At 38.8% G+C, this 15914-nt stretch overlaps 2 protein-coding genes across 4 annotated transcripts in view; both read right to left on the bottom strand.

The window, feature by feature from the left end:
• The window catches only part of NUDCD3 (NudC domain containing 3), a 138784-nt gene extending 131557 nt beyond the window's left edge, over positions 1 to 7227 (bottom strand). Inside the window, exon 1 of one of the 3 annotated variants that reach the window (XM_074210072.1) lies at positions 6920 to 7227. In XM_074210072.1, the coding sequence (XP_074066173.1) occupies positions 6920 to 7111 (192 nt within the window). In that variant the 5' untranslated portion in view covers positions 7112 to 7227. Of the gene's footprint in view, positions 1 to 6629; positions 6720 to 6919 lie in introns of those variants that run through there. The other 2 variants (XM_074210071.1, XM_074210074.1) reach the window with 2 other exon arrangements.
• LOC141504789 (cytochrome c oxidase subunit 7C, mitochondrial) lies at positions 2315 to 3025 on the bottom strand. Its single transcript, XM_074210075.1, has one exon. It carries the CDS (start codon positions 2635 to 2637, stop codon positions 2446 to 2448), a length of 192 nt encoding a protein of 63 aa, XP_074066176.1. The 5' UTR covers positions 2638 to 3025; the 3' UTR covers positions 2315 to 2445.
• Positions 7228 to 15914: the final 8687 nt, after the last annotated feature.

Here is a 15914-nt window from a genome sequence, read left to right as displayed (position 1 = left end):
AGTCATATTTCTCTCAGTTCATTAGAATGTTCTAGCTACTGCAACCCTTCTCATCCTCTCAGACTCTAATCAAATACTTCAGCACTCTGTGCTTCCTAATTATTTATTAGTTCCTTTAACTAGTCTTATTGTGTGACCAGTCTTGTAACCTTACGTCACTCACCATTGCTTTCTTTTCTCCTGTTTTGAAGCTAAAGGGTATAAAAATAAAGAATGGTGCTAACTCAAGCAACTACATATTCACATCACCCACTTTTAATTTTAGTCCTCATTGCTGTTCAATTCTTTATATTACTCTCATTTGTACCTAGTATATTCTCTATAGCAATTATTTTAGACCTTAACTCTTTCCTAGTATCCTAAATTCCTCTTCTCTCAACCATTAACTAATAACCACACTTTCTAGTTTACTGAAAGGAGTGAGCGTTTCAAGGAATGGATTCCTATCCTGGTATCCATATCATGTTCCCTACATGATACCCCTTATTCTTCCCTCTAAGAAAGGAGATTGCCTTTCTATATAAAGTTAAACCTTTCCCTGTATTCATGCACCCCATTCTTTCCTTTGTCTTTAGAGAATTATTCTTACAATTTGGCTTAAGATTAGAGCTAAAAAGAATCTTATTTTACTAACCTCTTTTTATAGATGACAAAACAGACCTGAAAAAAGGTTAAAGTGATTTACTCAAGTCACATTTATGCAATTATTTACAGAAACAGGCTAGTCTTTATCTTTCTAGTACCCTCTCCTTCAATTATCTTCCCCCACAAGTTCTTTTAATTGTCTTTAAACAAGTTCACATCTGTTATCTTAAGAAGAAACTTAAGCAAAAAGGAACTTGCTATTCATTCCTCCTAAAGGAGCAATTTGTTTCCAACTTTGTGAACTTGAGCTCTACATCTAAAACCTCTATGTCCTAGCTACCTATTATTTTCCTAATCCCTATCTAGCTTCTTATTATACAACTTCACAGATAACATTTTCTCTAAGGCAAAAGTTCTTAACTTTTTTGGTACCATGGATCCCTTCAACAATCAGGTGAAGACTATGGCCCCCTTCTCAGATTAATTCTTTTAAATTAATGAAATGAAATGAAATGAAATGAAATGAAATGAAATGAAATGAAATGAAATGAAATGAAAAAGAATATAAGGGAAATCAATTATATTGTAATAGCTACAAAAATATTTTTTTAACAGTTCACAGAACTAGGGGTAGCTAGGTGGCATAGTGGATAGAGCACTAGCCCTCCAGTCAGTAGGACTTGAGTTCAAATAGGGCCTCAGACACTTAATAATTACCTAGCTGTGTGATCTTGGGTAAGTCACATAACCCCATTGCCTTAAATAAAATTTTTTGAAAAAGTTCAGAGCCCTTCTGCTCTAAAGTTCCAAATGATCTCTTCCTTACCAGTTCTACCTAAGACATCTGACCATCTATTATTCCTTAGAAAAATAGTTATGTGGTAAAAAGGAAAAGAGTACTAGCCTTGGATTCAGAAGACTTGGGTTTGAGTATTGACTCTCCCCACTTTCTCCCTATATGTGCTGGGCAGGTCACTAGACCTAAAATAGCTTGGTTATGTAAAAATAGGGATAACAGTACTTGTTGATTATTAGGAATGCATCTTGCAAACTTTCAAGTATCCTATATGTCATTATTATTTAAATTTTCCTCTGTTTCTCTGAAATTATACTTTCCTGTTTTTTTTATTGGCATTCTTCTCATCTCTCTTACTTCTGGTTATTCACCTAAGGTTCTGACCTTGATTCATCATTCTCCCTATATACTCATTCATTCATTCTTAGCATTTCAGCTATGTTCCTATAACATTTCTATTCTCAAAATTCTCTGCCACACAGCCCCTCTTTGACCATAAGCTTCCTGAGGTCAGGGTAGATACTTCAACTTACATTTTTATATCTTTATGATACCACTTATGGACAATAAGCAACGGGTACAAAACACTATGATTCTGAATATAGAATCTATTTTTGTTATCTGGGGGATCCCACCCCACGTCTCAGGAAGTCATCCATCTAAACTAACTTAGGAGAGTTGCCTGAGGCATACAGAGGCTAAGCAACTTGTCCAAAATGATAAGGCTAGTGTCAGGCAGATGTAAAACTAGATCTTTGTCTAAGCTTATTATCTCTTATACCAATCAATATCTCTTATAGCAATCTTCCCCTAGTCATTCTATTTGTTATTTCCATACTTTCCTGAATTCCCTATATAATTTTGTATACTCTAAATACTTACCTCAAACCCCCACAAACTAACAAAATGCCTACACAGTAAGATAAATATGAATTTTTTTTTTCATTTAATAGATTTATTTACAAAGGCATGCACTATGGTAAATAGTTTGCTTATTCCATTCTTCAAAACTGCTTTAATAGGTTGTTGTTCTTCTGTAAGTCTGATTTCTGATTAGGAGGATCTTATTTCTTAAGCAGCTGATGTCTTACTATAAAGAAAGGTGCAGAAAATCCAGATCCAAAGAATACAGCCATCATTGCTAGCAACCGCCATTTGTTTTCCACTGAAAAGGGCAGGTTCTTTCCTGGGCCCTCCTCATAGTGGCTCCTGCGAACCAAGGAGGTGGAGAACCTAGGCAGGCTCTGCCCCAACATGACTCTGCCGAGGGCTCTGCAACCACAGCTGAGGAGGCCGAACCGTGGAAGGGAGAGCGATAAATGTGAATTTAATTACATCTTAACTACATTGGGCAAGAAGTAAGTCATTTATAAAAAATTTTGCTATAATTGTGTCGATAAATGCTATTTTGCAGAGATTAAGAAAAGAACAGGTAGACAAGAAGTGAATATTTTGGATATACAGTCCAAATTAATGAATCTATCAGTGAAAAGCTGATTACACAGCTAAAACAGAAAAATTACTACAGTCCTACTGTTGCTATCTGTATTTTACTGATGAAGAAACTGACTCAGAGATTAAGTGACTTATCCATGGTCAGTCAGTAAGCTAATAAATACCTGAAGCAAGATTCTAACCCTAAATGTTCAGAATTCCAGGAATAGTATAGTACTGCATCTACTTGGCTAAAGTGACTCAATAAATTGAGAAAAATAAGCAATAAAATATTAGTTGACTTATTCAAGTAGAATACTATAATATAACAATCATTTAACATGTGATAATGGATAGAATGGGGTCAGGAAAACCCAGCATCAGTGAGGCAGTCAAGACATCAGAGTGATAAGAAATACTGCAGCAAGTTCCATTCCAAAAGATTCCTCCAAACTGATCTAGAAAATGCACCAAACTAAATGCACCAAATTCTGTTGGGAAAATACAAAAATCACAGTGAGTCATTTGTCCAGTCCATTTCAGTTCAAGGAGACAAACAAGAAAGTCTATGGAACTAGGGAGGAGTCTGGCCTGAATCACAAGGTGTACAAAGCACTGCAAAGCCCAGGGAGAGGCTGAGTAATAGGGCAGGAGGAGATCCCATAGTCTTACAAGATACTTCCAGACTTACACTAGGGCACCACAATAGGAACAAGTGCCAACTGACACCCTTTCAAATCATATCCAGTTTCAGGTCACATTTACACTAAGGAAAGTAAAAAGGACTTATAGGGAAGGGGTATAACCACAAAGGTCTTGAGTTATGTATGGAGAAAGGAAGAAGTTCAGAAACAATCAGCAAATGATATAGTTCAAAACAGGATCTCGCTTCCAATCTCTCGCCCAACCTACAAAGAGAATTAACCAAGGCAGGATCAGAGAAAAACCTTCATTTCACTAACTTTGAACCAACATAGCTTTCACATAGCTGCTGTCTATTCTTGCTCAGACAACCTAAGAGAAGTACTTGCAAAGTTCGGAATTGGGGGGGGGGGGAGATTTGAGACCTTGCCTGGATCCAACCACTCTGGGAGCACCAAAAGTCTCCCACTTGGACTGAGATCCTAGTACAATAAAGCCTCAATAGCCCAAGAAAGCAACAATAGGACTAACCCAGAACTTTCCTCCAAAGGTGAGGCAGAGTCCAGCTCTACTGTCAAATCTCAAGTCATTAAATAGATGGAAAAATAGACAAACTAAAAAAGAACCCCATTGTAATACGTTATTATGGAGTCAAGAAAAAAGCTCAAGAACACAAACACAGATAAAGAGAATGAATTCAAAACATCTACAAGCAATACCTCAGAGAAAAAAAGTTTGGGTACAAACTAGAATTCCTAGAAGAGATGAAGCAAGAGTTTTTTAAAAAGTTAATTTTTTTAATAAATGGTATATAAAGGGGCGGCTAGGTGGCGCAGTGGATAAAGCACCGGCCTTGAAGTCAGGAGTACCTGGGTTCAGGTCCAGTCTCAGACACCTAGCTGTGTAGCCTTGGGCAAGCCACTTTCCCCATTTGCCTTGCAAAATAAACAAATAAACAAACAAACAAACAAACAAACAAATAAATAAATGGTATGTAAAAGCACATGAGGAAAAAAATTGGAAAAAAGTGAACGCTACAGAATAATTGGAAAGGAAATTAATATTTTGGTACCAGAGATACAAAACATGCCCAAGCAAGGTCTGAATGGACCAAACTGAAGCCAATGATTTTACGGGGCAACAAGAAATATTAAGACAGAGTCAAAAAACTGAAAAAAATAAAATGTAAATTATCTCAGAGCAAAACAGCTGACTGTTTTGTATAAGGAGAAAAAAAAATTTTTAAACTATTGATCTGAACACTTTGACCACAAAAGTATGTGTGTGTGTCTCTCTCTCTCTCTCTCTATATATATATATATATATATAGAGAGAGAGAGAGAGAGAGATTTGTCTATTGTATACAGACATATGAAATTCTTCAAACTGGACAGCAAAATAGAAATAGAAAGAATCCACTGAGTATCTCCTGAAGGAAACCCCAAAACAAAAACTCTTAGGAACATCATAGCTAAAATCTACAATTTCCAGAACAAAGAAAGAAAAACTGCTAGTTGCCAGAAAGAAAGAATTCAAGTATTAAGGAGTCAAAGGGCCACACACACAATTTAGCTGCCACCACCATAAAGGAATAGAGAATATGAAAAACAATATTCCAGAAGGCAAAGGCTTCTTACTCAGCATGTATGTAATGCTATGGAAGAAAAAAAATGGATCTTTAAAGAAATACAGTACTTTCAAGCATTCCTGATTAAAAAGGGAAAGAAAAGGAAAATTATCTTAATCAGGATGAATGAGTAGACCTGAAGGGGTTAGGAGGGAGGAAAGTAGGAAAGGACATTTGAATCTGTCTTGCATTCAAAATAATCAAAAGAAGGAAAAATACACGTAAGCAAATAAATACAGAAATCCATTTCATTCAACAGGGAAATAGGAGGAAAACAAATGAAATCAGAGAAAGTCAAAGGACATATTAGTTCTATGCAAAACAAACTCTAAAGATGTACCAAAAATATTTATAGTTTTTTTTAAATGACAAAGAATGGGAACTTGAGGGAGTGCCCTTAAACTGAGTGACAGATGAACAAAATGTGGTTATGTAAATGGAATGGAACACTATAGTGTGGAACTCTTTATCAGCATAATGACCAATTAGGATTCCAGAAAATTAATAATGAAAGATGCTATCCATCTCCTGAAGTAAAGTACTTTGAATGCATAATGAGACAAATTTTTTTGGACAAGACCATGAAAAAAAAATTTTTTTAAGCCAAAAGAAAAACAATTCTACCTCCCAAACTTGCTAGCTGCATAATCACATCTAGGCAAGTCAACATTTCTGAACCTCTTTTTCATCTGTAAAATGGAGATAACAGCACAGGGTTTCACAGGGCTGTTGGAAAAATAAAATTAAATAACAGGTGAAGTACTAAATAAATTTGATTTATAACATCATCCCTATTATTTGCACAAAACTATTAGATGAGATTTCTGGTCATGGGAAAGATTAGAAGAGACGCAATAATGCTCCTCATAGTTGATGGTACAATGTAAAAAGAACTTGATTTTGAGTCAAAGGACCCTAGGAAGTCCAAATCCCAAATCTGATACTATCTGTGCCCCCTTGGGCAAGTCACTAAATGTCTATGGGCCTCAATTCCCTCATCTGTAAATGAGAGGCATGGTCTGGATGTACTCTAAGGTCCGTCCTAGCTTTAAATAAATAATCTTTTTAGAAAGTTAAGAAACCAACTTACTAATATGACAACGAATGGAAACTTCTACCTCAGATACAGATTAAAATTGTTATTCCCGGATTTAAATTCATCATTAAATTAAAATTCATCACACTGTTAACAAAAAAAAAATAGCACCCATTCCACAACCTGATAACATTATCGGCCTGGTTCCCTTCGACCTCTTTATAGCCCTAGTTCTCTTATGTTTTCCTCTCAGAAAGGTGGAAATTCTCTAAGGGATGCTTCCCAGCCTCCAGTGATGTCCTGGCCACAGCACAGTAACAGATAAAACTTAGATTCCTCTTAGCAACAGATAAAATCCATGGGAGCAACGCTGCTTTTTATTCCGTTTTACAGATAAGGAAACTAAAATACAGACAGAGAGACAATCTTGCCCAAGATCTGGAGGACCCGAGTTCTAGGCCAGTTCTTCCCTGCCACATCTTACCATGACAGCCCGCTTAGTTCTTTACCTGGCTCTCCCTGGGGGTGGCACTCAGGTAAACAAGCCCCGGGTCCTTCCAGCCTGCCCGTTTAGGTCTGCTCCGAAGAGCCCACGGCAGGGAGGAAAGCCCAGGCCTACAGACTGACCCCAAATGCCCGCGCCGGCGGGGCCGGGCCGGACAGGGGCCCCCGCAGTGCCTCCGGGGGCGGCCGGCCTGGGCACCCCGTCCAAGCCGCCACCGCAGGGGAGTGGCCGCGCCAGGCGGAGGCCCGGGCGCGCCGCGGCGCCGCCCCACCCCGGCGGGCCCCCGCGGGTTACCTGCAGCACCATGGCTTGGGCCGCCCCGGGCGGGAAGCCCATGCGATCGGCCGAGTGGCGCAGCAAGCGGTAGAAGTCGGTCTTGCGGTACAGAAAGCCGAACAACACCCGCAGGAAGTCCTGGACGTTGCCCACGTGCTGCAGGATGCCCAGCAGCGCCTGGTCGTACAGCTCCGCCGCCCCGGGCTCCATGGCGACCGGCCCGGGCGGCCCCGCGGCGGCAGGGGCGCCGACACTCGGGGCAGGGGGCGCCGCGGCCTCCGAGCAGAGGCTTCCGGCGCGTGTGGCCGCGGGGCTGTCGGCGTCCGCGCGCACGGCCTCAACGGCCTCGCCGCCCAGCCCCCGACACCGAGGCGCTTCCGGCCTGCCCCGCTCGCGCCCGGAGACAACGTCCGCCGCTCGCGCCGCGGCCGCCGCCGCCGGGACTTCCGGCTCGAGTGTCCTCGCTAAAAAGGCTCGGCGCGAGGGGGGGGGAACCAAAAAAAAGGGCCCAGCCCGGAAAGACGGGGGCCGGCGAGCACGTGACGCCCGATGACCCCGTCGGAAGAGGGCAGAGGAAGTTTTCTACGGCCCCCGACCTCCGCGTGACGCTGGCGCGTCACACAGCGCGCGTCACGTGGCCCCGAGTCGCGGCTCCCTTTTTTTCCCTTCAGCTGGAGCTTTGTGGCCCTTTCTCGGCTTCTTGAGAGCCGAGCTTGAGTCCGAGAGCTTAACCTGGGGACGGAGGGAGAAACGCCTTTGGTTTGGGAGACCCGGATGACCACCCCCCGAGGTCCAGGGCACGGCCGGACCCGAACCCGGCTTACGCAGCTGCCCCCCCATGGCCTGCCCTTTCTGACCGCCTTCATGTTTACTTTTGTTAAACCTATTTTTTTTCTTTTCCTTGAAATTCTTCAAATGGGACAACTCAAAACAGCGCTCAGAAACACTGTAAGCTCTAATGCGCTATTTGTTGATATTTTTCTTGCCCTGGAGTCAGGAGTACCTGAGTTCAAGACGCTTAATCATTACCTAGCTGTGTGGCCTTGGGCAAGCCACTTAACCCCACTTCCTTGCAAAAACCTAAAAAAAAGTATTAAAGAGTATAGACATTTTTCTCTGTTGGGGAGAATAAGATTTTGGAGGTAACGTAAAAACTCGTTACTTTAAAAATCTTCAAGACATTTAAGAAACCAAAAAAACTTACTTTAAGAGAAAATTCGTAAGTTTTGAAAGGGGTAATCTATGCTCCCAGTCTGGAGCATATTTTGGGATAACAGAATGTGGGTCTGTCAGTCAGAAAAACCTTGAATTCAAATCCAGTAGCTAGCTGCAAGATCCCGACCAAGTCAATCCTTTTTGTCTCAATTTCCAGGTGATTTGGAGAAGGAAATAGTAAGCCTCTTCAGAATCTTTGCTAAGAAAATTCAAATGGGGCCTTGAAAAGTTGGACAAAGACAAAACAAAAAAATAATAAGCTGAAGAGTGACCAGAAAGGTGAAGAGATTTTTAAAATGAAAAGATTTAAATCTGAAAGGGATAGTATTTATTTTTAAGGCTTTTTTCTTAGACATCTTGGCACCAATTCACAAAATGTACAATTAATACCATGAAAGTACTAGAGAATCTGATTAAGGACTCCAAGATGATTATAAAGTAATGAAAATCTGGAGGGGCTGACAGGCTTACCCAGGGCTAGGCTAATGTGACCCCTGAAGTAATGTTACAGCAGGATCAGTGTCAGAGAAGAGCAAACTCCAATGAGATCAGGATAAAGCCCAAAAGTAAATGGAAGGAACAGGCCAGGAGATGGCACCCCATCCATTGAAGACTGAGATGAAGGGCCTGTCCTAGCAGCTTCCCAGCTGCACATTCAGGTCAACCCCACAGCCATCTTAGAGGAGGTCCCACAGCTAAAAAAGAAGTACAGCACCAACCCTGGAGTCAGGAATACCTGAGTTCAAGTCCGGCCTCAGACACTTAAAATTCCCCAGCTGTGTGGCCTTGGTCAAGCCACTTAACCCCATTGCCTTGCAAAAAAAACCTAAAAAAAAAAGTTGAAGAGCTTAGAGAAGACAAAAGTCAAGATACCATCAATGATATCTGTTGGTGATCTTCTGAAACAAATGACAAACAATTGTACTTCATCCAAATTCTTCTAGGACTCTGTTTTCCTCATCTTTATAACTCCTACAGCACCCAACACACAAAAGCCTTGATGGTTTTAAATGCTCAAAAAAAGTGTGTTGAATTCTTTGTTATATTTATTGAACTATAAAACTTATAAAACCTTTCAAACAAGGACTACGAGAGGTCCCCCTTTAGTTTGAGAATCAAGAAATCTTGTCCATTGACTTAATCAGCAATTAAATTATAAGTTATGTTTAATTGTATCCATGACAAATTGTAAAATTAAAATTGCTAATTTGATTCCTTTTATATTAATAATTTATACAGACTCTTGATTAGATTTTGTAAAAGACAAGGATTGGAGAGAAGTAAGATAAATGAACGTCATCTTGTATTTTACATAGAAAAAACTACAGATCAAATGTCAGGTTTTTCAAATATCAAATACACACACACACACACACACACATATATATAATAACCTCCATCCAGAAACATCTTGGGAAGCAAGAAGAAGATAATAAATTATCTGTCCTGTCCAGGTAGTGCTTGTCAGTTTTGAAGAAAGCTCTCCAGACAGATGGCATAATTTCCTTTGATAATTAAGATATATGTTAATAAGAATGGCTTTTGGGGGGAAAAATCTGGACTGGAAAACCAGAGAGACCTATCTTGCTTCTAATACTTCAAAACCATGTGCAAAGGGGTGATTGAATGGCTCAGTAGATAAAGCACCAGCCCTGGAGTCAGGAGGATCTGAGTTCAAATTCGACCTCAGGCACTTAATGCTCTAGCTGTGTGACCTTGGGCAAGTCACTTAACCCCATTGCCTTGTTTTAAAAAAAGTGCAAGTGCCTTTCTCTGAGCTTTGATTTCCTCATCTCTAAAACATTGGGGATGTGGAGGGGGTCGGTCAGAATAATAACCTCAGTAAGAGAAGTAGCCTGCCATAGAGCATATTTCATTGTCAAGAAGACCTGGATTTAAATTCTCTGACACCTAGGAATGTGACCCTTAACAAATGACAGCTTCTTGATGATCCAAAAAATCTGAAAGATTCCTAAATTAATCTGCATCGGAAAAGGGGGTTTCTGTACTAAGATTCCTTCTACATAAAATCACAGATCTGGAATAAAAAAAAATTGTAATGCTGTGAAATTAAACTTTATTTGTGCAAGATAGAGCAAAAACCACATGTGAATCTTATTTTTATTCATAGCCTTTTGGCAGGAAAACTGGTTTCTTTGCATTATGTTATTTCTTTATTATTCCAGGTATATCTGTGTTGCCCCCATATGTATTATTAGAGCCACTGCAAGACCAGCAGCTATACAGTTCAACTTACGTGCTTACCTTCCTTACAAGAAGATCGTCTATCACAGTTACTTATCCAGCTGAGTAGTACTTTAATTGTCCACCAGGTAACACTGTTCTAGAACCATTACACTAGTAACCTTTCAAAAGGCTGAAGTATCCCCTCTAATTTTTTTTTAGCTTTTTGCAAGGCACACAGGGTTAAGTGACTTGCCCAAGGCCACACAGCTAGGTAATTATTAACTGTCTGAGACCATATTTGAACCCAGGTACTCCTGACTCCAGGGCCAGTGCTTTATCCACTATGCCACCTAGCCACCCCTTCCCCTCTAACTTTCAGAGGAGATTTAGCATACAAATGCCTGAACTAAGCCAACCATATATAGTTTTAATTTACTCTGGCCAATTTCAAAATTTAGCTAGGTGATTAAACTATTACTCAAAAATATGAAATCAAAAGCTCTAGATCTCCCATAAAATATTTGAACATTTCTCTCAATAGTCATGACACTTCACATTCATAGGACTCCAATATTCCTTCTACAGTGAAAGCAGCTGGTTGCATAGTAGATGGAGCCTGGAGACTGGAATCAGATACGTGTTCAAATCCAGCTGGGCAAGTCACTTAAGCCCAGTTTCCTCAATTGTAAAACTGGTATAATAGAACCTACCTCACAGGGTTGTTTTGAAGAACAAATGAGATATTTATAAAAACACAGCATAGTTCTTGGTACATCAGAGTCACTATATAAATGACTAGTCCCTCTCCCTATTGTAACCACTTTTAACAAAAATAGGAACCAACTACATCAAATCATTTTCTAAAGCCTCCCTCAGATGATCACATTTCTTCAAGTGTATCCTCCCTAGCCTTAGAGAGTTGGCTGAAGCATGAAGGGGTTAAATGACTTGCTTATGTGTCAGGGACAGCTAGGTGGTGCAGTGGATAGAGCACTGGTCCTGGAGTCAGAAGTACCTGAGTTTAAATCCCACCTCAGACACTTAATAATTACCTAGCTGTGTGAACCTTGGGCAAGCCACTTAACCCCATAGCCTTGCAAAAAAAAAAAAAAAGGGATAAAACATTTATAATAACATTTTACTATTTACCAAGTACTTTCATCAACTCAATTATGTGTTGAATAGTAGAGGACTGTTCGTGGAGCAAGAACACCTGAGCTAAAATTTCTACTTTGTTATTAGTCATGTGACTCTTAAGAATGTTTCGGGTTTTATCATTTTAATACCTTTCAAGGTTATAATGAGGAAAGTACTTTGTAAAGCTTAAAGTCAATGATGAAAATCTGGTTATATCCATTTTACAGATAAGAAAAAAAGATTAAAAGAAGTTATACCCACACAGTCATGTCTCAAACTCAATTATTCTTACCTCTCCTAATCAACAAATCCTGAATTTATTGTTATTTTTAATAAATAAGACTGCTGGAAACTGCTGAAAACATTTGTGAAGGACAGCTCTCTTACCAAAACTATTGACTTGTCAAATATTTATTTAGCACCTACTAAGGGAAAGGGACTGTTTGCAGTATCATTCCTAGAAAGCCTTTTTATGTTGACTTTAGCTGGTACATTTTGGAACTAGGACCATGGCCATCGTCTTTCTGGTCTAGAGGATTAAAATCTATCTATCCCAGCTTTCCCAGTTGACAAACTCCCTGATCTATCAATCACAAGTGACTTGTTCTGTTTAACTCCCGAGAGCAAAACTAGGAATAATATGTAGAAGTTGCAGTGGTCAATTCAGACTTCGAGTCCTTCCAAAGTAAACTGAATGGCCTAGAGAGTAGGTGAGTTTTCCTAACCAAATGAGTATGCTAGAGTATGGATTTTTTTCATATATACATTGGACTTAAATGACTACTTTCCAAGACAGCTTCTTTGATTTGAGCTCTTTCCCTACTCTAAACTCTCCTACCAATTTGTACATGTCTCTCTTTTTTTAAAATATTTAACTCATTCTGCTTTGTGTTATAATTATTTAATGGCATCTAAGTGGCACAGTAGATAGACTGAGCCTAGAGTCAGGAAGATATCTTCTGGAGTTCAAATACCTCCTCAGACATAAAGCAGCTATATTACTTAAGTCACTTAACCCTGTTTGCCTCAGTTTCCTCATCTGATGAGCTAGAGAAAGAAATGGAAAATTCATTCCAATATCTTTGCCAAGAAAACCCCAAGTGGGATCACATAGAATAAGAAATAACTGAAAAAGGGCGGCTAGGTGGTGCAATGGATAGAGCACCAGCCCTGGAGTCAGGAGTACCTGAGTTCAAATCCGGTCTCAGATACCTAATAATTACCTAGCTGTGTGGCCTTGGGTAAGCCACTTAACCCCATTGCCTTGCAAAAAAAAAAATTAAAAACAAAAAAAAACAAAAACTGAAAAACAAATGAACAAGCCTCAGGTTATACTTATAGAGATGTGAATAGGCAGGATTTAGAAGATGGTTCTAGGAGGAAGCTAAACATCAGGGTCCTTGCAAAGATTGGGTGAAGAAGGGGAGGTAGGCCATGCCCATCATCCCAAAATTATACCTGTACTTTTGTCTAGAGTTCATCTGCCTTATAAGGACAGAGGCCAGGCTTTTCAGGGAATGATCCTCTTCTACCTCATTTTTGCCATAGGTACTAAAAAGCCTAATTAAAGCCCCATTTATGTATATAATTATCTCCTCCCTTTTGTATGGGTCCTACATTTTTCAAAGTCCATAAAGATGTGATTTTAGCAAAGGTTTCAGACTTCTATTTTCACATCATTGGAAAAAATAAATAATTGGGAGAATCATGTTCCAGGTGCTGTGGAGAACTTCAAACCTTCAGAATTTAGAGGATTTGTACATTTTCCTTGGAAGGCAAATAAGTCTCTCTAGATTACAATATATCAAGCTCTCCAAGGAAAACTAGCATAATACATAGTTTACCAACAATTCCAACACCCATTATAATAAATGTAAATTATTAAACTTGAGAAGTGTGTTTGAAACAGGAAAAAGGCCAAAAAATATATATTCATCAAACTGAAACATAAACTATGAAAAAAATCCTGAGAACCTGTAACAGGTTACAGCAGCAAATCCTGAGTGCTAATGGAAATTTTGGAGAATATGACAAAAGTGATGGATGATCAGCTACTTCCCAGAGTACTTGACAAAGCTTCGAAATAGAAGCTTGGTTGGTTCCTCTTATTGAATTTAAAGTTCCAGAAGAAACAAGTGATAATGGGGAAAACTTGGATTTTCTAGGTAGAACTTTTTAATGGATTATCTCACTTATATTTCCATAGGAATACAGGCTAATTTAATTTATAAAAAATCATTTGTTGAACATTTTAAGTAACTCTTGGTGGAGAAATATAAATATCACTATAAAAAATCCAAAGTAATAAGTTAGGCAATAGGATGGCATGGGTAAATTTCACAAATAATCCAGAATCATAATGTGCTAGCATTTAAACCTTCATACTCTTGTACTTTTATTCCAACTACCTAAGCAAGAAAGAAAATCTTTTACCAGAATTGTTTTTAAACAGAATTAATTTTCTGAAGAAAAAAATAGCACATTATAAACTACATATTATACCATAAGCACATAAAGCCAAAGACTGCATAATTTATCTTTGTATATGTGATACCTTATGCATAATAGAAAAACTCAATATATATGTTGGATCAATGAATAGCAAATGCTAAGAAATACTTCTGTCTCCACTTTAGGAACATTTAAATATACATCTCCTTTATCATATTCTTGGTGTTCATCTTATACCTTCAGCTCACCTTTCCTAGGTCTCCTCTGTTTAACCACAAAGAAAAGTTGCAAATAAGAACCATAAAATGTTAGAATTGGAAAAGACTTTATCAGTCAACAATTCTGCACTGTTGAAAGATACCCTTTCCCTCTTCCAATTTAGCTCCACTCTAATTCACTCCATCTACAGTAATGAGCTGAAAGTTGGGGGATCAGGGTTGGGACAGGCAATGACTTTCTTTGCAAAGGATCTCCGTACTATAATTCTATAGGAAATCATGAGTAGCTGGACTTCAGAAAAACCCTAGAAGGACTTGCATGAAATAAGCAGAACCAGAAGAATACTGTCCACGTTAATAGCAACATTGTGTGATGATCAACTATGGTGGCCTTGCTCTTCTCAGTGGTACAATAATCAAAGACAATTCTAAAGGACTTGTGATGGAAAATACCATCCACATCCAGACAAGGATCTAAGGAATCTGAATACAGACCAAAGCTTACTATTTTCAATTTTTAAAATTTGTTTTATGATTTATGTTTTTTTCCCTCTTATAGTTTTGCTTTTTTACTGATCTTTTTTCATAACATGATTAATATGGAAATGTTTAACATAATTATGCATGTATAACACATTAGATTGTTCTCTTTCATGGGATGGGGAGAGGGAAGAGAGGATGGGAGAAAAATGTAGAACTCAAAATCTTACAAAAATGATTGTTGAAAACTATCATTACATGTAGTTGAAAAAATAAATAAATAAAACTGGGGGTGGGGGGAGGATCTCTGACTCATCAAAGATAGCTACAACTCTACTACCTCAATAATACATTACAATATACCTCTGTGGTCCCCCTGCATTCCTAACTGCTGATCAGTTTTCTACCCTCACATAAGATAGGTAGCAACAAAGGGCTCATGAGCCTCTAAACAAAGTGTTTAATCTTACTTGTCAGGAAGAATACATAACTAGTTCAAAACAAAAGCCCTTCATGATTACTTAATAAGAAAAGTAGTAATAGAATTTCTCTCCCCTCCTCAAACCCGGAGCATGGCCTGCCACAAATACACACCCCATCACTCAGAATGGGCAAAGAGATGCCATAAGATCACACAAAAACAAGATCAGAAATTTTGAGTTGAAATATAACCTTAATGTGATTTCTCTCTCATCACATTCAATTTGGATCAATATACAACATGGAAACAAAATAAAGACTGACAGATTGCTTTTCGTGGAGGGTGGGGGAAGAAGTAAGATTGGGAGAAAAATTGTAAAACTCAAATAAAATCTTCAATAAAACAAAAACAAAAAAAAAGTATAACTTTAGAAGTCATTCAATCCAACTCTCTCATTTTCCAGATAAAGAAATGAAAGCACAAAGATATTAAGAAACTTTCCTAGGATGACACAAATAATAAAATTCTGAGGCTGTATTTGAACCCAACTTTCCTGACTACAAGTCTAGTGCCCTATCCATTATACCACATTGCCTCAGTACAGGAAATACATTTGGTCAGAGTACAGGTGTAGAAGGATGCACACATTGAGAACATGTCTGTCCAGTTCACACATATGGAGAGAAAATACATGCTTCTGATACTGATTTCCATTGATGTCTATTTTAGAACATAGAGCCAGTCCCCTAAGCATTGTTTGTCTTTGAATTCTCTTAGCAGGATTTGACTGATGCAAAATTCAACAAACATTCATTAGGCAGCTACTATATATCAAGCATTTTGCTAGACAGGGAAGATACAAAGCTAAAAACAAGCAGTCCCTCCCCTTCAGGAGCTTATATTC

The sequence above is a fragment of the Macrotis lagotis genome, chromosome 1, assembly GCF_037893015.1.
Source record: "Macrotis lagotis isolate mMagLag1 chromosome 1, bilby.v1.9.chrom.fasta, whole genome shotgun sequence".
Classification (NCBI taxonomy): domain Eukaryota; kingdom Metazoa; phylum Chordata; class Mammalia; order Peramelemorphia; family Peramelidae; genus Macrotis; species Macrotis lagotis.
This window is presented reverse-complemented; position numbering and strand designations above follow the sequence as displayed.